At 38.0% G+C, this 21818-nt stretch overlaps 1 protein-coding gene across 1 annotated transcript in view; it reads right to left on the bottom strand.

The window, feature by feature from the left end:
- Positions 1–20421, bottom strand: part of LOC135213689 (protein piccolo-like) — a 40714-nt gene extending 20293 nt beyond the window's left edge. Inside the window, 8 exon segments of the mRNA XM_064247777.1 lie at positions 1569–1711; positions 1983–2071; positions 3533–3580; positions 3792–3937; positions 8815–13472; positions 14429–14625; positions 15034–15218; positions 20244–20421. Of these exon segments, the coding sequence (XP_064103847.1) occupies positions 1569–1711; positions 1983–2071; positions 3533–3580; positions 3792–3937; positions 8815–13472; positions 14429–14625; positions 15034–15218; positions 20244–20388 (5611 nt within the window). The 5' untranslated portion in view covers positions 20389–20421.
- Positions 20422–21818: the final 1397 nt, after the last annotated feature.

Genomic DNA, 21818 nt, shown 5'->3' with positions numbered 1-21818 from the left:
TTTTTAAAATATCACTTTTTCTGCATTTTCAAACCTTTATAAGGATTCAATCCTTCTGTTATGACAACTCATTTAATGTAGTTACATGCTGGTGAAATACTGCATTTGGCAGTTATATAAAAGCATAACTTTTCCTGTCAGGCACATTACTTTGTGGTTATGAAGCGTACAGTTGGTTACCTGGATGCTGTATTTGGCGGGGTGGCAGGTCTATGCAAATAATGCTTACTTGTGTTTTTTAGTTCATGTATTAATTTGTTTATTTTGTATACATATTCTTTATTTTGTATACATATTCTTCTTCTGTTTGCTTAAAATTTCATTTTTAAATAAAAAATTTGTTTACTTAGCCTTATTAATTTTTTTTTTATTTCACATTACTTTTCATATATTAAACCCTGGCATTGTGATGGATAAAAAAGGAACTATAAATACTATCATTAATTTACACTACACCATTGCTACCAGTGAATTTACTTTTTCTTACTGTATCATTTTCTTTTTGTGCACAGCATTATCATTATTATTATATTATTATTAATTATCATTTAGTTTAACACATCACCGATATGAAAAAGATAGTGAATATACATGGAGGGGGGTGTTGGGCACTTGCAAAATTCAGGTGCCAACTCCCAGCTCATTCTCAATCCAGGTGTACATGCCATTCATGATTTTACTGTTCTTTTATATTTTAAAAGTACCTGTACATTGTACTATTGTTGATTGTTCAATAAATGTAAAATTTTTTTCTTGTTTCTTGCTCCACCCGTATTACTTTATATTCACTTACATGTATGATATTCCTTCTTTTCAACTGGTACTTTCTTACAGCAAAAACTTACTGGACATTTTTTTTATAAGCCATGGGGATCATCCATAAGGAGGCAATTTATTGGTAACAAGCTGACCACTGACTATAGAGTTATGTCTTCCATAGAATAATAGCAAACCTGCAGAGCAGTCCAAAGATCAAATTTCCACAATTACCTAAAACCTGAGTATCTCATTTTGAAGGGCCCTGATGCTACATGCCCAAGGAATGAAGTTCAAACAGCCACCAATGTCACAAGGTTTCACATAAGAACCCCTTAGAGACACTTACAAACCTCAGACATTCATATCAATGTTGCCTGTTTGTACCCTGTTACTAACTTCAATTAATATGCAAATTTTGCATTATTCTAACTTTTTTCATCTTCTGACATTATACTCCAGTAATATCTTGACTGGATAATATCCCTCCCATTAATGGGGTCATTAAAGTAGTACCATGAAATTATGTCAGTTCATAGTTAAAATAACATCTGTAAAATCTGGAATCTGATGGCCTTGTCAATTTTGTTGCTGCTGTTGTTGGTGAGGCAGCCATATTTTCATATACCATTTACTACCACGCCATAAAAATCTATTTTTTTTTTTTATAAGCAAAGATTCACATTATAGTCTGGGAAAAGATGATTGTGAGAAAACTCAAATAATTCAGTACTGTTACACTGAAGTCCATCAATCTAACATACTACTCTACCATGCCAAAATTCTCCAGAACGATCTGTTACCTTTCTTACCTTTTTTGGCTGTCCGAGCTCTTCTGATGGGCTGTGCGTCAGCTTCTTCAATGTCTGACTCGGGGCTGAATTCATGGTCACTTTTGAACTCTAGATTTTCATCCTCTTCCTCCTCTTCTATATCATCTTCCTCTGAACTGGAACTGACAAACAATAAAGAACACTGTAGTACCTGGTTGACAATTCCAGTAATGTAATAGTGTAATTCAATATAATAATTTCCTACCAATACAACAACGTCCATTCAATTATATTTCACAGATAATTTCTGGTAACTGCAAAGCCCACTAAATGGAATATTGATCAATCACTAAAAACCATTCAACACGGTATAATGACAAAGCAGTATTAAACACTGTCAAAAAACCTCAAATTGTAATCAACAGCTAAACAACATTAAGAGAATCCTTTTACCTTGATGACGACGACGAATTTTCCCAGGGATCTCCAGCACCAGTCTTTTTCTTGGCCCGCTTCTTTTTCCTCTTCTTTTTTTCTTTATCCTTAACAACCAAAAATTATCATGAATCTCATCATCATCTAAAAATCTGATATTACGAGCTATTAATCAAGGTAAAAAAATTTCATCTTTAAATTGTTACAAATGCTACACAATCAGGTGGCATACCTATGTATTTAATACACATCTAAAAAGTGATTACAGTGTTAGTCATTTTCTTCTAAAAGCTAAGCACATTTCCTTTTACTTGACTGCTTATAGAAGGATCTTTGTTGTGACTACTACAAATATTACTGTCATTGCCAGTATGCACATAAAATACAGCAACATAAAAAAAACAACCACAAATCTTATAACATATTACACAATATATAAGTAATGTCTTTCTCCCTTGATCTTCAAAGCTCTTCTCACTACAGGTTATTCTTAAAAGCTTCTTAATGACGGATATTCAAACAGCAAAAAGAAGACAGGAAAGTTGGTGCACTTCAGTATGATACAGGGTCTGCTACTCCCAAATTATACATTTCTATTAATTATGCCAATTGCCCATCTTAGCAATAATTTCTAGTCTTGTAATTTATCTTTGCAATGCCAAATACATTAAACAGCCTGAAATGAAACCTAATCAACAAATTTTCATCCCCTACTCATCATAAAAATCTTCAGGCATGTAACTATGTACTAGCACAGCACTAACATAGGAAACTTAACATTCATATTTACAAAAACCTTTGAAAATATCCCAAAAGCATGATCATTAAAACAGCAGACTGCTTATTATCTTCCTACAAACCAATGTGGATCTAAAAAGGGGAAATCTAAGCTATCACAGCTACCTACTCAACCAAATTCAGTTGATAATTAGGATCCTAGAATCAGTCAGTGCAAATAACACTACTTCTGATGAAGATCCCTCCACACTATTCAACAAGCCCAAACAAATACAGCCAGGTAGACCTGCAGATGACCGACTAATTCCTACTGAAAACAACAAGTATCAGTGAACTGAGTATTACAGAAACCAGCCCAAATCATATTAAATATCGTGCAAGGAACTGTTCTCAGTCCTGTAGTCATTCCTAAGAATGTTCAGGTCTTTGTCAGCTGTTGGTATATCAATGAAATTTTATTAATATTGCTTTCATACCTCTTCATTCATGAGACATGACATCACTAACATGTTCTGCTCAGCACTGCCTATCACCTCTTTTTCTGTTATTACTAACCCCTTCCTTCTTTTGACAGGTATTTGTCCTCTTTTCCTTTTCACCCTTGTATAGCATTACTACCAAAATTATGTGGGCTATCCTAAAATCAATGCTACAGCCTGATAGTAAATGGCTTTGTTAACATTTTCCAAGTATACCCAGACCATCTGCTGGCATCTGATACTGAAATGATGTGACTGTGGCATTAATCTGTGCTCATTTTTAGCATAAGGTACATTTTTTTAATAAAAGAAAAAAAAATGCTCAATGAAAAAGGAAACTACATTATTCACCTTTTTTTCCTTCTTCTCACGTTTTCCCTTTTTGATCTCCCGTTGCGCCTGCAAAACGAAAAATGACATTATCTAAAACTTTATAGCACACATCTAAAATACACAGTACAAATTAGTGCCTAAGGTAACTTTTCCACTTATCAAATACAGTAAAAACACAACTTTTGTTTGGGAAAATACAAAAGATACAATATCTACATTTGTCCAAATCAATGTACGTATGTGTGTATAAGTAGGGTTGTACAACAGTAGCTCTTACCCTTCTTTCTTCTCTGGCCTTTCGTTTCAACTCTTTCAGCCTATTCTCTTCAGCAAGTTGTTTCATGCGAAGGGCTTCTAACTTTCTTCGCTCCTCCTCTTCTTTTTCACGAATCTTAGCTATGCGGGCAGACCTCTGCCTTGGCGCTAAGAAAAAAATATATTTATAAAATTCTGCAAAGGTAAAACGAACATAAAAGCTATATATTGTTACAAGTTCAAAAATGTCCAACTTTTACAACCCTTAGAACAACCTCATAACATGGAGTTCCTTGAAATTACCATGCAATTTACTTTCAGGAAAAATTAAATTACCTATAATCATTTTCATTAAAACTAATAATTATAGTTGTGGAGATTGGCACCACTTAAGTTCCACACCAGATTACTGCTTTTCATAACAAAAATGAAAGCATGAATCTATTACTGTATTTATGGATTATCACTTTAATCTTTATATATTGTTCACGGTAGTAAAACTAATTTCGTTAACTTACTCCTACAGATTGCTGACTATTACAAAAATTGATGATTTATCTAGCAACATCCCTTAAAATTCTACACTTAGAAAACTTAAAACCTTTTTATTCAAACCCATTCCTACTAACCACCTCTAATTACACCCAGTTTGAGGCCATGGGGGGCCAGTAAAGTCATTCACAGTCCCTGAGATTCGAAGAGCCTGAGGACCTTACTCATGTGCCTGAAGAGCTGACAGGCAAATATGTACATATTGTCCCACAGATGTTTGAAGTTATCCTGCATTGCTGCTCTTTGGTACAGGAATAAGGGGGAGTAGAACAGAGGCAGCTCTATGTTCCGTGCCACTGTGAAGAGGTCAACTGTCAGTCCTTTCCAGTGCTCTATCAGCCTGTGTGCTTCCTTCCAGAGTTACATCAGCCTGTGTGCTGCTACTGATTCATGGACGATTATGCCTACTATCCTACTAAACTGTCAACCCCGCTAAACTGATCTGCAAGGATGTACCTTTTGCCTGGGATGCATCTGACAGTCAATTCTATCCCAAGGTTATGGACACTAACCCAGCACTCAACGCCACTCGGAACAGGAAATCTGAACTTAAAAGGCATCAATTGTCGTTATTCCAGTCTGCCACATAGGAACTTAGCAAGACATGAAGAAGGGGGCCCTTGTGACTGTCTCGTGATGGTTCCTAATAGGAGGGTTAGACATGCAAGGTGACAAGACCTCCAACGGGATGAGGCATGGCTGAACACCTCCCAAGAGTGTTGGTTCTGCCTTCCCGATCTTCATGACATCCTTTTTCATCCAGCTCCTGGAATAGGAGCATATACAGTGGCTGCCTGACTACCTCACTGACCTGCTACAACACTCATACTCATGACAACTTCTGGCAGAGGATCTGTTTCGTCTGTGCAACCACCTCCATCTCAGGGACCTGCGCCTCCTCAACGATCTGCACCATCTCTAAATTCTGTTGGTGCTGCAGTAAGATCTACTTCTACTCTTCCTAGAAGTCACCCCATCTCTCCGATGCTGTCATGAGAAGGGGCAAGAGGCAGAGGATACAAACAATGAAGCTACAGAGGCAACGAAGGGGCACATCACAGCCTCCTCCTCCTCTCTAATGTCGCCGACAAAAAGCAGCTTTCCAGTCTCTGATACTTCAGAGAGGGTAGGGAGGGAGCAGTGGAGTCAGACCTGAACTGTTTCTTGTTATTAGCACCCCCTTCTCTCTTGCTCTTCTCAATGCATATGACGACTGAAAGGAAGACTGGGAAACTGTCTTCTCTCCCCTTCTACTATGTGCTGGAGGACGATGCTGATGGAATGAGGGAGGTCACCTTTTGTAGCCATCTGTCCATCTGTCCACAAAACATGAAGGGGGGCAGCCAGGATTGCTGGAGGGGTGGCTGTAGGGGGAACCCCAGGGGGGTACGGGAAAAGGACCAAGGGTTGCTTCCCTTCTTCCGACGCATCTTCCCAAACTAGGACTATTGAGGGGCTTGCCACCCCACAAACCCGTCACACATAGCCACTCTGGAACACCATCTTCCCCAACAGGAGAGCGAGAGAATGTGACTTTATCACTATCAGGGACATGAAATAGCTGCAAGGTTTGCCCTTGCAAACACAATGCCTCGACTCATGATTAATCTTCCTCCTAAGAAGCCATGAATCACTACACACAGGGGACCAAACATGTGGTTCACAGACCAAGAACACCACAGACACAGGAGGGAGACCACATGGCTTGAACATCACAAAAACCTGCCCCCCACCATCAAAATTCTTGCAAATTTGCAAAGCTTTAGGTTACAAGAAACAAAATACAATAGGGGGTTAACAACCTCGCAGCAGATCAACAGAAATATGTACACGAAGCATGTGCAAGAGGAAACTCTCAACACCCAACTAGAGTACAAACAGTGGCATCCAGTTGCAAGTGCCACTGAGAACACAATGGGAATAGGCCATTTCAGGTAGCATGACCCATAGACTTGAAGGATTTGTTTTTTCTACTTAGTCAATAACAGCCAAAGCACACCTTGCAAGAGACACTCCATTTAAGAAAGTGTAGGTTTGTATTCACCTAGGAAAAAATAGGATAATTTCCTGGCAGTTTGGGTTACCATAAAATAGTTTGAGACCAATCAGTGACATTTATACTTGGCCTTATGCCAGTATAAATAAGATGTTAACAAAACATGTAGGCACAGTTACGTAGTTAAGTGGAAAACAAAGCAAAGGGAATACTATGGGACACAATGACACTGCCCAAAACTCTTAGTATTGTCTACTAAGGTACTGTTGAAACTGAAGCTATGTCCAGCTACAAGCAAGAGGAAAAACGGTCAAACTATGGCAGACTGTATGTTAAGAATTGCTGACTAGAACTGTAGTGGTAAAAAAAGGCAAGCCTATTTGTAAAAAAAAATCATTAACCAACAACCAGTTTTTTTTAAAGAATTTGTAAAGCATTTGAGTAACTTAAGACTAGAAGTGAGTTTTCTTGAGAATATAGGTAATGCAAATAATTTTCAGATTTTTATTATTTCATTATCATATACCTTTTAGCAAATTTCATCTTTCACATTACTCTGAGTAAGAATTGGAATAAATTAAAAAAAAATTTGAGCTTAATTTCAATATTTAAAAATCACAGAGCAAAAGAAAACCAGCAAATGGAAAAGCAGTGATACTAGGTATGAATTTAATGGACAGAGGGAAAATGAGTTCCTATTGGTGAATGTGTCCAACAGTATCAATGTACAACATATTTGGAGGTTTTGAAGGTTAAAATGTTTTTCTTTTGTTGTTATTTGCATGGATTTTAATCTTTATTCTATTCTTTACTTTGTTCTAATTGGGATATCACACTCACATGGTACTCTTAAAACATGTAACTGTGCCATACAATATTATTTTAAATAGTAAATATTTCCAATTGTGAAGTCTAGTTTTCCTTTACCAGAGATTTAAAAATGCAGAACACTACATACAATATGTACTATCAACCTCTTGGAGATAATACAACACCTACAACCCCATACATTTGGACATACTGAGGCAACATTTTATGAATCACACCTGGACAGTTTATAATGTACACATTACTTGGTAGGCTGTTTTCTTTTTTTAGTTCGATGCTTTGTCAACTTCAGACAGCCTTACGTCAACTTCAGACAGCCTTACCAAGAAAAAATAAAATAAAAACATAACTGAACAAACTACAATAATCAATATGCCGTGGCACACAAAGCAACATACTGTGCACTATTTAATGAACTGAGAAACTTTAATAGAGTTAGCTTTCCAATCAAATCAGTTTTTAACTATGTATTGTTAGTGTCAACTCTTTTTCATGTATGTTTACCCAAAATTTCCCATGCAAAACTGGGGTGCATCCTCAAGATCAGAGTGACTTGGACACCAGGATATATGGTAGTTTTGCATAGAATATAATGTTCAAGGTATCTGAATGCTGTCCTTGCCATTTTTCTGAAGAGTAATAAGTATACTCTCATTCATAAAGCCATTTGCACTCTGTAACCAAAATATCCTGAGGATGCCCAGTAACAGACAAATGAACCATATCGATTTTAAAATAGAAATAATTTGATGATCATCCCTCAGGCTCAAAATCCTTGAACAAAATTAATTTTTGGCAATCATGACCTTGTGAAATCTAAGAAAGTTGGCTGTTATATCTGCCATTTTGGAGTGACTACAGATGCAAACAAACACTTTCTTCTTTACCAGCTTTATCCCAAGTGGGTCGCTGGTGCCAACATAACTGAGTGATCATGGTGATCTCCAGGTATTTACTGACAACCAACAATTTTCATCAATGAATGTGATCATGGTGATCTCCAGGTATTTACTGACAGCCAACCATTTTCATCAATAAATCTAATTCAAGACTGGACCAAGATGGACTGATTCAAATTGTAAGAAACATGCGCTCCTCTCACTAATTTAACTACAAACTTTACAGTACAATTCGGAAAAATCAAAGTAATATATACTCTAATCATTTCAAGTTTCCCAATCCTAAACAGGTTCATATCAACATATCTTCAAAGAACTGGAGAGGGTATAATTGCTGTACGACTCATCTGGACTAGAGCATGAATAAAAAAGTGCAAAAGGATGGCCACCCTACACTAGTCTTTCACCAATTAATACAGTAATTTCAGTGATTTAAAAAAAAATAAGCACTCAGTAATTGTCCAAAAATAATTTCTACCAACACTTCAGCAAAAGTGAGACATCATGCAGCAATAAAACAGGAGTGCATAGAAACAAGCCCACAAATCACAAGGTAATAGTTCTATACACACAAATAAATACATCTTGAGACAGGAGCAAGGTAAATAATAACTTATACTTTCAAAAAGGTACAGTCCACAGTAGTAATGTGTATCAATCTGGGTTCACGTATAATAGTTTATATTATTTTTCCAAACTCAAAAAACCTATTGAAAAGGTGTATCAGAAAAAATGTACCAGTATGTTATGGGTAAAATGAGCATATTTACCATCAGGAAGCGGTCTTGTTGTACTTCCTTTGCCACGCTGTCGTTTCTTTTTTGAGTTTTCTTGATCATCATCATTTCCCTCTTCAATTTCTTCATCCTCACCACCACTACAAGGCTGAGAAGCTGCCCTTACCGGCTTTGGTTTTCTCCCTCTGGCTGCCACCGTAGTTCCTTTAGGTCGGCCACGCTTCTTCTTAATGACAGTCTCCTCTAAAGTGCTGTCCAGTTCCTCTTTCTCACTTTCTTCACTTTCATCTTTCACTTCTTCAAGACTAGCTCGATTCCGTGTACCCCTCTTTGCACATGCTTCCCTACCAGTTTCCTCAGGTCCCTTCACAGAACTATCAGAACGACCTAAAGCTACAGTACTTTCCTTCTCCTCCTTAGTTTTAGAAGAGTCTTGTCTCTGAATTACAGTTTCCCCCTTATCAGATACATCCTTACTTACTATATTTTCACAATTATCATTTCCATGTGATTTGTCTTTTTTATTTTTTCCATCACCTACCTTACTACTTTTATTCATAATGTTTTTCTCACCATAAATATCATTGTCTTCGTTAGACTTCTTGCCATTAACCCCCGAGAGCTTCCCATCACCTTTTGATTCAGTCTTTCCCAGCTGATCTAAATTCTTTTCAGACTCTAAAGTTCTTAAGCCATTCACTTTCGCTTCGTCACTGTCAGCAATCCCATCTACTTCCTTCACGTCATTATCCGTTCTTCCACCTTCTTTCTCCTTTTGAGACTTTATCTCGCCTGGTGTTGAATTGGATCGGTTGTCTGATGCAACTAGAGTGCTATTTCCACTGCCCCCTTGCTTTGTTTCAGCATTGGTTTCAGTTTCATCACCATTATTACCAGCATCACAATCTACACCATTTCCATCTCCCCAAAAATACATAACATTTTCTTCAATAGTTTCACAATTGTCTTCGTTATCAACTACATTATGGCTATTACTATCATTATCAAAGCATTCCCACCATGGTCTAGAGGAGTGACAACCTTCTAGATAATGCAAGTCATTACCCGACTCGCATTTAGCACCTTCACCCTCCCCTTTCACAATCATCACAGGTTCTTCAATAGCTTCTCCTACTCCAGAATTTTTAGTTTCCGATTCTAATTTATTCGGTTCATCTTTACTAGAGGTTTCTGCTTTTTTCTCTACAGGCTGAGTTACAACAGGTTTCACAGGTTCTCTACTAAAATTGTGAAGTTTTAAAAGCCTCCTTGGGGGGTCCCCACTAGGTTTCTTAACTTCCGTACCCGATTTGACCTCAGCATTATGAGGTTTTGCAGCACCAGTGCTCGGTTGGACTCCAGTACCAGTTTTTGTCATGCTGTCTTCCTTTGATGGAAAGACACTCTTACTTAATAAAGGAGTCTTCCCTACACTACTTTCCTTCTTAAGTTTTATCTCCTCTATAAGTGTACTTGTTTTAGGTTCTTCCTTTCTCATAACCTTTGCCTCCTGTGGACCACCACCCACTTCCTTCTTTTCATCAGGGCTGGGTACATGTGATCTCTTCAAAAGGTTCAAGACACGTCCAGAACCTCCTAATGGTACCTTGGGAGATTCCTTTTGAGATTCTAATTTAGCATCCTCCACTTTAGCTTTCTTTTGAGGAGGCTCTGTTACAACTGCATCCTTCACTAATGTTGGTGCTCGTGTCGGTGGAGTTGGTATCGTTGGGCTTGATGTGAACTTCGGTGGTGAACTGAAATAGGTAGCTGATGTAACTTGTGTTTTAGGAGTACTACTCGATGAAGGTGTATCCTTATTAGTGACAGGGGCTGCTGGAAAAGCTGTCGGTACTTTGGGAAAAGGCTCAGATAAGACAGTAGATTCTGCAGGTAATGAAGGAGCCATTTGCTCAAAAGGTGGTGCTTTACTGGGAGGAGTAGAGATGTAAGTACTGCTTGATGGTAATAGCGAAGGAGGTTTGAAATATTTCACTGATTTATCTTTACTGACTTGAATTACAGGAGCACTAGGTACATCATTAGATGTTAATTCACGAACTGGTGGGAATGTTCCTGGAGTTGGAGGGAAGGGAGGTACTGGTGTTTCAGTCTGTGCTTCAGCTGGTATACGAGGTGCTACACTGTCAAGAGGTGGTGCCCGCACATTTGGAGTAGGAATTGCTTCAGCAGCACGAGCTGGAACTACAGGAGGCACAGATTTAAGAGATAATACTGAAGATGTTGGGGGTACATCTTTTGGTGTTGATGGATGAGTGCTTTTAGATGGCACTGGAGGGAAAGGCGGGATAATATCTCCAGGTGCCAAGGCTACACTTTTGTCACTTGACACAGACTTCAGAGGATCCCCACACACTTGTACTTTATTCTGCTGAATTTTTGCTGAAGACTCATTAGAAGAAGATCCTATAGTCTTACTACTAGATGCAGAGGATGATGATGGAATACTAGATGTCACATTAACAGATGAAGATGGAGGAGGAATTTTACTGTGTTGTACTAAATGAGTTGAAACAACTGCAGGCGATGAAGCAGTCTGAGCTGATGGCAAAGATGTGACGGCAGCAGCAACTGAAACCGTATTTGCTTGACTTTTTAAAGATGAAACAGTGTGCGAATCACTTGACTTCTCAACCTCTTTACTTGTTGGTAAATTCTGTACTAAGCTTGGTTCCTTTTCAGCAGGAACTTTTGAAGGTGAAACTGATCTTGCAACTCTACCAGAAATAACAGAGGATGGAGGCGACAGTGGACCCTCTTTACTTGGCTTCGCCTCTATTGAACTGTGTGATCCACTCTTTCCCAATGGTAATGATGAGGGAGATAGAGGGCAACTTTTACTTGGAGGCAATGAAGATGGAGATAGAGGTCCAGTCTTGCCACAGGGAACTGAAGTTGGAAATACTGGTACACTCTTGCTAGATGGAACTGAAGTTGGAGATAGTGGTCCACTCTTGCTAGATGGAGCTGAAGTTGGAGATAGTGGTCCACTCTTGCTAGATGGAGCTGAAGTTGGAGATAGTGGTCCACTCTTGCTAGATGGAGCTGAAGTTGGAGATAGTGGTCTGCTCTTGCTGGCTGGAACTGAAGTTGGAGAAAGTGCCCCACTTTTAACAGGTAGAACATGAGCTTCAGTTTTAGTCAAAGGTACTGGAATCACAGATAAGGATCCTACTTTTGAAGTTGGAGAAAGAGGCCCAAGCTTTGAAGTTGGAGAAAGAGGCCCAAGCTTTGAAGTTGGTGACAGTGGCCCAGGTTTTGGAGGAGACAGAGGCCCAGCTCTTGAAGATGGAGAAAGGGGCCCAATTTTTGAAGTGGGAGAAAGTGGTCCAGTTTTGGAAGTAGGTGAAAGTGGTCCTGTTTTTGAGGTTGGTGAGAGCGGGCCAGCTCTTGAAGTAGGAGAAAGTGGTCCAGTTTTCGATGTAGGAGAAAGTGGGCCTGCTTTTGATGTAGGAGGCTGAAGTCCGGCTTCAGAAACTCCAGTAGGGGCATGTCCGGGTGATAAAGGTACCTGTTTTGTTGCTGGCGTTATAGTTGTTGATGCTGGCAAATTCTTTATGATCGATTCTGAACCAGGAGGCAATACACGTTCCTTTGGCGGCTGAACAGGAGTTATGGATACAGACCCAATTGATGCTGGGAATGGTGATATCCATGGCTTATCTACCGATGCTTTAGGGGTAGGAGGTGCTCCAGATCCAACGTTTTGATCTGCTTTTCCACTCTCCTTTGCATTTTGTAACTCTGGACTGTGAAGAACTTTATCCTGACTAGGCCCCACACTCAATTCACTAACCTTAGTTTCTTGTTTTCTTTCATCACTTGGTTTCACAGGGCTATCAGATACTCCTGCTGGCCTGATTCCCGATTCCTTCTGACCCTCTGCAGGTACCCTTTCAATTTCTTTTAGTTTTGTTTTTAATTTTTCATCAAGCAACTTTTCAGGGGTGACACTGCTTTTTGCTGCTTCTTTCCCAGCAGCAAGAGCTCCCATTCTTTCCTCATTTTGTTTGCTCAGTTTGTCCCATACTGTCTCCTTTCGCTTGACTTCCACTTTATCATTTGCTTCTGGTAGTTTATCTCTTTCTCTCATAACAGTATCTTTATTGACAGGTAAAGGTTTTTCTTCAGGTTTTTTATCCATTCCCTGAAGAGCAGTATTTTCCTCTTTCTTCATTTCCACTGTACTTACTCCTTGTACCGGTTCCTCTTTTACATCTTTTCCTCTTTCTGCATGCGCTTTTGTTTCACCAGAATCTGGAATTCCTTTCTTATCTTTCTGATTTTCTTCTTTATTTTCTGTCAGTTTACTTGGCATTTTATTTTCCACTTCTTCTTTTTTCTTGATGACTGTTCCTTCTAACTTTTCTCCACTTTTAGGCACATCTTCCGTCTCCTCTACTTTTAGCCGTTCTTTCACTTTTTCTACGACTTCACTTTTGATCTTCTTAATGGAATCATCTTTAGCTTGACCAGTATCAATAACGGGAGATGTTCGGCCACTGGCAACTGGTGTGGCAGCTTTACTGTCAACTGGAGTGGGAGCCTCACTTAGTCCCATTGGAGTAACTGTTCCACTACGACTTCCATCAACAGACATCTCCCGACTTGCACCAGGGGGTGACTCTGAATCAAGTTCAGCAATGAGGGCCACAAGCTCTTCTCTTGAGCTGAAAATGAAAAGATGCAATGAACTCGAGTTTAAGACATAGGCAGAATCTTGAAGAAAGAAAGAAAAGAAAAAAAAAACTGGTGGTTTGGACATTTTCAATAGTGACAAAAGTTTTCTTATTTGGGCGAGTTCTCAAGTACATTGACAAATGTCTGTTATCTAGTTCTCAAGCCATAACACTTATATAGTGCTATAACAGTTTTTACGACAAAAACTCAAATCATGTGAAATAAAATTAGAGTTACATCTGACTTAAAAGTTAACAGAGTTATAGTGTATTTAGTCCTAATACTGAAAGGCCAAACTGAAAAACTGCATGTGTATGATATAAAATACAAGAAACACAAATGACTGATGTCATAGCACTGTCACTACAGAGAAAGAGTTCAAGAGGGATGTTCAAAACAAAGCTATTACAAAAGGGTAGATAAAAAAACACCACCACTAACCAAACCTCTACATCTCCCACTTTCATAAACACTACTGCTAACAAAAAACCCCTTCCTGGATTGCTTCAGATATGCATCCTATCACACTCAATATGCAAGACAACAAACACACTTTGTTGTCTACACAAGTCCACTAATGAGTGTCAAGAAATTAAACATTATTGGCAGCCAATACAAATACAGTATCTATCAAATGATCAAATATCTTATGGGTCTTATCTAATATGTAACAATATCTGATAAGTAGCATAGACCCTACAGTATGATTACACTTCAACATCTCCAGGTTATCCCACACCTAACTATTTCAAATAACTTTTAGCCCTAAGAGTAATAAACTGTACTTTATTCTTACCATTCAAGATTTCCATAGAAAAAAAAGTCTAGCCAAAACTATACCAACAAAACCCTATCAAGTTTGACAAACTGAGGTGTTACTGTATAATTAGCATATGGCCTGTTCAAATGAAGAGGCATGAGTGTAGTAACCGACATATAACTTTACCTAGCCACAAGAGTCCAAGTTTCTTCATCTTGATCATCACAGTAGATGCGAAGATTAGCACAGTCATCCAGCTGACACCAATATGAAACCCCTTTTTTATCACGTCCACACGGTTGGAGACGTAATTCTGAAGCACCCAGCAAGTTCACCTTGTCCTTGAAGCTCTTATACAGGTCAAACTGTGCTTCAAGTAAGTTCTGGAGGGAAAGAAATAAAAGATTACTATTGAGGACATGTTTTTCCTTGCAGATCCAAACTTAAATCTTTGAAATCCTTCTTCACAGTTGCAATAATTCATCCCTTCAATATCATAGTCCCCAGAATTTGAAAGCAATAAAATTAGTTCATGTTTTTGACAATTGGAAAAATGAACACAAAATTGCAAATGGACAGCAGAACAAGAGCTTAAATCACTCACTAATGGAAAAAATATAGTAATAGATGAAAATACTTCTTACAATAAGTTACTCTTCAAAAATCCCCACACCAAAAAGCTTCAGATCTCCTTGCATACCATAACAAAGTCTGTTCTTGTACACACGTTTGTAATATTTAGTAGTACATATAGTATACAATATTATACCAAATTTAAGCCCCAAACCTACCTTGAAAACTCTGATCTTGACTTCCAATTTGGCTTTCTTAAACCCAAACCGTTCCAATTCCCAGCCATCTTGATGTGAATAGGAGTGTGCAAATCGCTGGAGTCCTCTTTCCCAACGATCAAACTTAACTGATTTATTAATGCGTCGTAGTAGTAAACATACACCTTGTGAGAGTAGTGGGTTTACTGTGGAAGAATAAGAAGTTTTTTCATTATAAACATGCTGAAATGACTTATGGACATATAATGCAATCACCCATACAAATACATCACAGATACATGGAATAAAAAAAAATTCAAAATTCAGCAAAGAAATAAAACTGTGAACTTTTACTGCAAAAACGTAATGCAAAAATACATCTAACAAATACCCAAGCTAGAAAAAATATACAAATAAATAAACTTGGACCTTAATTCCTAATTTTCCGATCTCATATTTTCGGAATAACTCATACATAAGAAAATCTTAATTTAGAGTGTATTTGTATTTTTCCTAACATAGTACATAGCTCCGCTTTCATATACTGTCTGGAGTATAATCTCCACTTCACTAACTTTGGCTGTTCTTGAATCATCTCTGAAAGATCTCACAAAAATGGCACAAAATAAAAGCTTTCCACTACATTATAAAGGTAATACGGGCTGGGATCCGAAAGGAAGACACACGTGGGATAATTCTCATTCTGTCACTTTTTGTCCAGCACCAGGGGACAAAAACCAATGCACAGAAATAGCTATATAAACTATAGACTTAAAAAAGCAATACTACATGTGGCATGGGGAGTACATATTCCCAAAGAATAGAGAACATGGTATGAACAAAAAAGATAAGACTCAGAAACGTACAAACACTAGTGCGGCGACGATAGCATCAAGATTTTGTTTTTTAAAGACTAATCAAGAACAGCCGAAGCTAGATGAGCGCAGATTATTCCACATATGAAAGTGTAGGTTTTTATACGTGTTGGAACAATTACGAGTTTAGTCAAGAGCAATTAAAATTAGACAAGAACTGTAAAACTGAAGAAAACCAATGACATAAGCATGTACTTAAGTATATTAACAAATTTATAGAATTGCAAAGGACAAACTTTTAAATTTCCCTACTCATACTAAACCTGTATTACATATTTTCGTATTCATAAAAATTTGGTCCCAAGTACAAATAACACTACGTACCGAGGTTTACCAATCAAGTGAGCCTTGCATAGCAACTCAGTACTAGATTCTTTGCAGTATCCCTTCAGCCCAATGGCACTGCTTTCTGCCTTTTTACCTTTCATATGTTGTTTTGGCTCTTGCTATGCACTATTTCATCACCTTTGCCTTGCTCCAATTTCCACATCTGCTTTCATCACAATCTCCAATGATCCCTATCAGTCTAAAAAGGGGGACTGTCATCTCAGCAACCTAAAGCTACTCTTACAACAACAAAATAAAAAAAACCAAACTGCATGTACTGATTAGTAATCCATGGTATACATTAGAAATAAAATTATGTTTATGGAAAAAAAAATATTTGCAAAAATTACAAAAACAGTATTTTTTTTAAATATTAGAAATTTTTTGTACAAACAGAAACCTAGTCTTTAATATGGAAATAATGTACCTATATACGAAAAGTTGGTCTAGTTACTGAAGCTCGATAAAAGGTAAGTTAACCGGAAACAAAAGAGGGGGTGGGGACAACTAATTCAACTGGCAGTCAGCAATCACCTTCTCCTTAGACCAGGAACTCAAGAGGGATTGGTTGGAAATAGGATGGTGACATCAAGACTTCAGGTTTATATAGCTGGCAAAATTAGAAATTGCCATTAAAATTAACTATATGTTCTTATAAAACTTGAAACATTTAGCTTTATATGGAAACCTGCTCACAAACTTATTATCTAAAGAACATGACTACATGACTCTTGTAACCTCCTGTACAGCCTGGCATAAGTGACTTTAGGCTACCAAAGCCAAGACCCAATTTTACTTTTATGCAATCTAGCTATAGGAAATAAAAAGGAATGCAGTTTTTGTGTTAAGGAAATAAAAGCTCAGAATCAGACTAAAAGACAATACTAGAGCCTTACCAAGGGCTACCCCTGTAAAACAAGAATATGTAAAGAGGATATGAGTTTTGACATCTTTATTCCAACGAAAGAACTGTAGGCCATAACATACAGTTCCTGGAAACAACTTGTGTGAATATTTTGTTGAACTGAGATTCTATTTGGCATCCAGAGAATAAAGACAATATGCAAAGCAATGCTGGGATTTTTCTGAAATAAGTTTATAATCATTAGGTAGTCCCCAGTTTATGATGGTTTTGGCTTATGACGGTTTTCAATTATATTCAACAGAATTTATTTCCAGGTTTATGACGCATATTCCAGGGTTACGCCAATCTGATGGAAGAAATATGACTCCAAAAAGCCAAAATAATCAATATTTAAAGTTTTTTTTGAAAAATGCAATGGTATTTTTGATGATTTTCGACAATTTTCCAGCTTATGACACATCTCGAGAATGGAACCTGTATAATGTATCCGAATTAATTTTGCTCAATGCACTTTACAGTTCAGCAGGCTATCACTGCTGTCCCTACAGTTAATCAGCATCCCAGAACTGTCGTCATAACCTCATATTGTGCAAAAGCAACTCTACCCCTATTGTCTTTCATTTACTCCAAATAAGTTACATTCATCTTTTCACCAACCAGCCAAATTGGAATGACAACTGTAACAATCAAATATGAAAGAAAAGACTAGGCATTAGATAGATATCTGATGTGCTTGATAAATTTTGTATTCACTTCTATTGTTTACAGTTACTTGACCTACTACGTTCTGGAAACAAAAATGGTGTACCACATTGGAAAATCATGGTTTTTGGGTAGGCAGGGGAACACGAAAACTTGAGAAATACAGTGAAAAGTTTTTCCTACCCAACCCAAGTCTGGAAATCAAGAGACGATACACGGTTGCACCCTACCCCATTTTAAGTTATGAGTAGTCCTCTTTGTATATCACCAAAAGAACTGAGGGTTCAATAGCTTTATCCAAAGGTTTCTCACAATGATCCACAAATAATGTTACCTTCTGGAAACTAATGTGAAATTCACCAAAAATTACTTACGTCATACTTATATCATCACTTTTTTTGGCTAGATAAATATAAATACATTCCTTCTTGGTTTAGGTCATCAAAATTATAACCAAACTTTTTTTTTTTTTTTTTGTATGGTGTTTTTACGTTGCATGGAACCAGTGGTTATTCAGCAACAGGACCAACGGCTTTACGTGACTTCCGAACCACGTTGAGAGTGAACTTCTATCACCAGAAATACACATCTCTCACTCCTCAATGAAATGGCCGAGAATCGAACCTGCAACCACCAAGGTGGAACGCTAATACCATACCAACCACGCCACTGAGGCGCTTCAACCAAACTTTTCAGAACAATTCTTGAAAACTCAACTTTTAAAATAAATCATCTCATATTAAGACGATGTCTATCGGTACCTTCACACATTAAAATACAAAATTTTTTCAGAAAACATACTATTTCTGACGCTTGGAAAAGTTTACATCTTCAAAAAAAAGTTAAAAACTGGAATGTTCATGTCTGCATAAAACTGGATCTTTGTTGGCTGATAAGAAATTCCTGCCAATAAGTCTGTACAGTAAGAAGTACTGCAAAATAAATAAACCCCCATCTTGTTTAGAAACAAATTCTAATTTTATAACAAAGGTAGAATTGTTTGAAATATACCATAAAAGAAGATATTTCTTTTGCTTTGTCTTATTACAGATTAAAAGTAATCTATACCAATTTTTAATCAAGAATTCGACTGTAAATAAAATTTAAAGTCATGTTACTCAACATTTTCTGCTGGTAGCCTTAAAAAACTATAGTCTAAAATATATTACACATAAAACTTGGATAAGAACAAATTTGAAAGCATTTCATTTTTGCATTTACTTTAACTAGACAGTGAGTCTAGTATGACTCAAAACAGCCATTTTTTTGGTAATTTCTTTTGTTTACACAACTTGGTAGCATAACTATATCAACATACAAGTTAAATCAGGCCTTAATATGTGTCCCTGTCAATAACAATGGGTAAAAGCCAATACCTAACCTATCTATACTAGCCTTTGATTGTGCAAGCACTATCAAATATACACAAAGCAAACACTGAGCAATGACTGATAAAACCACTAGCCTACAGCATTACAATGAAATAAGGTTTGTGCCATACCTGTTAAAAAAAATGCAATTAGTTTCCCACTCCAACACAAAAAAAAAAATTAGAATGAAAATTCCTACTCTGCATCCATTAGGGTAAGGGTATTACTTAGTTTTCATCCTTATCAATAAACAGTTAAAAACTGACTTGTCTAAAACTATGCTTAATTTCACTGGTGTGGTGTAAAAACATCCTAGGGCTATACTGCACACACTAGAATAGGCTGACTTAGTGCAATCATACCCTAGAATGACTATACTAGGTCAATGTGATCTTACAACTAAGCTAGAGTTTATTTTCATTACCCTGACCCGACAGTGAAGCCCACCGCTTCCTACGAATAACGCCGAGTTGGGAGCCTTAACCTAGCGGTTTGTAATTAAAACTAACTTTTCGAAATGACATTATGAGTCAACAGTCATTACAGAATCAAGTAAATTTCATAAAGGCTGAAGAAGTTGGCCAGATGCAGCTTGACAGCACCGAAAGACCGAACCCTCGCTCAGGTCAAACCCCCTCGTTGACGACCTAAAGCGACCTTTGGTGCAACTGCGATGACCAGGCCAGCCATTAAAATGCGCACGTCACTTCAGACGTTCGCAGCATCATTCAACGGGGTCATTTCGTAGAAAGTCAACAAGGTCGAGTTACCGAACCGACCCTCAAACGTTTAAATGTGGGAGGCTTGGGTCGAGCCTTCGTGTTTTGGTTTGGAAGAAGCGACGTCACGACCATACACGCCTACTATTTGCCTCGTAGCTGGCCAACGCGGGTAGTACACCACTTCCCGCCGAGGGCAATGACAAATTCACAGTCAGGACTTATGGCCTACACTGGCCGACGAGGCGTCTGTCAATTCGTTGGGCCGTAATTGAAGAAAATACCACCGTCCGAGGCCGCTCAGGGGACTCTGACTCGATAAAGAAGGGGTTGTTGCTAAGTTCGGGAGGATTTCTCCCTCGGAAGGGCTTACCGTTGTCTGTATCTTCGAGGAAATTCTGAAGCTCGCCTATGTTAGGAAGGGGTAACCCCAGCTTCTCTCCGAATTTGTCGACAAATGAACATATAACCGCGAAATCTGCGTGACTTGTACACAAATCTTCATCAGTGGACGCCATTTTCACATTGACGTCAATAAACGCCACAAAAACAAAAGTGTGATGCCAGCGTCTTCGCGGAAACAATCGAGCATCGGCAGCCGGGAGTCGGGTTCGAAGCGCCGGAAGGGAGTCCCTCGCGACCCCCGACTCGATCGCATCCCACGAGCGACAACGATGCATTTTACTTATAAGGCTTCACCAGCGTCTATTTGTTTTCCATCACAATCTTGGAAGGTCTAAAACTGAATATCAATATCTCCGGTCGGATAAGTGTGTCCTCATGCCACAGCTACTTCATGTTTCGATATTCTCTTTAATAAAGCACACACAATGTCTTTAGTACAAGGATATGCCTTAAGTAGTATCGTATTATGGCTAAACAACGCATTATATTTAGTTCTCATCATTATTATGGTTGCACTGTTTGCCGACGGTGCCCGCCAATATTTTGGTAATTGCCAACCAAGGTTAACGCATTGACCTGAGAGAACGAGCAGGTCGAAACAAAGATATGTATTCCAGTGTTTGTTTTGTTTTGAAACTGAGGTCAACAAGGTCACATTTCCTTGTTTGTCGAGTAGGTGTGTCGAGAATAGTAACATGCCAGCGGGGATGAAAAAAAAAATAACCGCGGATGAAAGGGTTTTGCTTTTTGTTAGTGTGGTCGGTTTTGTATGTTATCGTTTAAAAGAACAAGTGTCAAATCATTTACTTTCACGCTTGCGGTTTTTTTCTTTATCGTAGTTGTAGAATTGATTCCCCCCAGTAGTTTTTATAAGTAAATGTTGAAAATAAATCCGTAGAAGGGTTTCTTTACGCGCACAATGACATTATTTATTATATAATATATAAATAAATAAAAGACGAAATCTAATATGGTATTGAATAAGAGAAGTAGCATATACTGTTATCAGTGATTTGGGGGTTAAATGGCATTCAAGGACTGACAAAATAATTCACACAAAGCACATCTCACTCACCATAGGCCTATTTTCTTTTGCTACCCTTGTGTTTGAGGTAAAATCTTTCAAGTTTTGTAGCTGTTTAACCACGACTGATGTCTACGTGAACGAAGGGATAAAATCGTTGCCTTCTTTGGTTTGCCTGCGAATTTTTATGCCTGGTATTAGTCTATTACATTTTTGGTACATGTAAATCAAGGTTCACTTGGACACGTGTTGCTTGGCTGTCACCGGAAAAGTTGCAGGAACTTAAAGTGTGGAGGGAAAATGTTGCAAATATTTTCACGTTACATTCATGCTTTCCATTATCAGTATCACTCTGCAAATGCAATTACGAAAAATTCAAATTGCGTTTTCTGCCGGTTATTGAATGCGAAGAAGTTTTGCACCTTCTACAGTGTCATTTATACAAAATAGGTTTCCTTGATTATCAGCTCCAATTTAACGCGTGTTAGCGAAGATAATTCGGTCACGGTAGTGAATACA

The sequence above is a fragment of the Macrobrachium nipponense genome, chromosome 43, assembly GCF_015104395.2.
Source record: "Macrobrachium nipponense isolate FS-2020 chromosome 43, ASM1510439v2, whole genome shotgun sequence".
Taxonomy (NCBI): domain Eukaryota; kingdom Metazoa; phylum Arthropoda; class Malacostraca; order Decapoda; family Palaemonidae; genus Macrobrachium; species Macrobrachium nipponense.
Note: the sequence above shows the minus strand (reverse complement) of the source record. Positions and strands in the feature narration are given on the sequence as shown.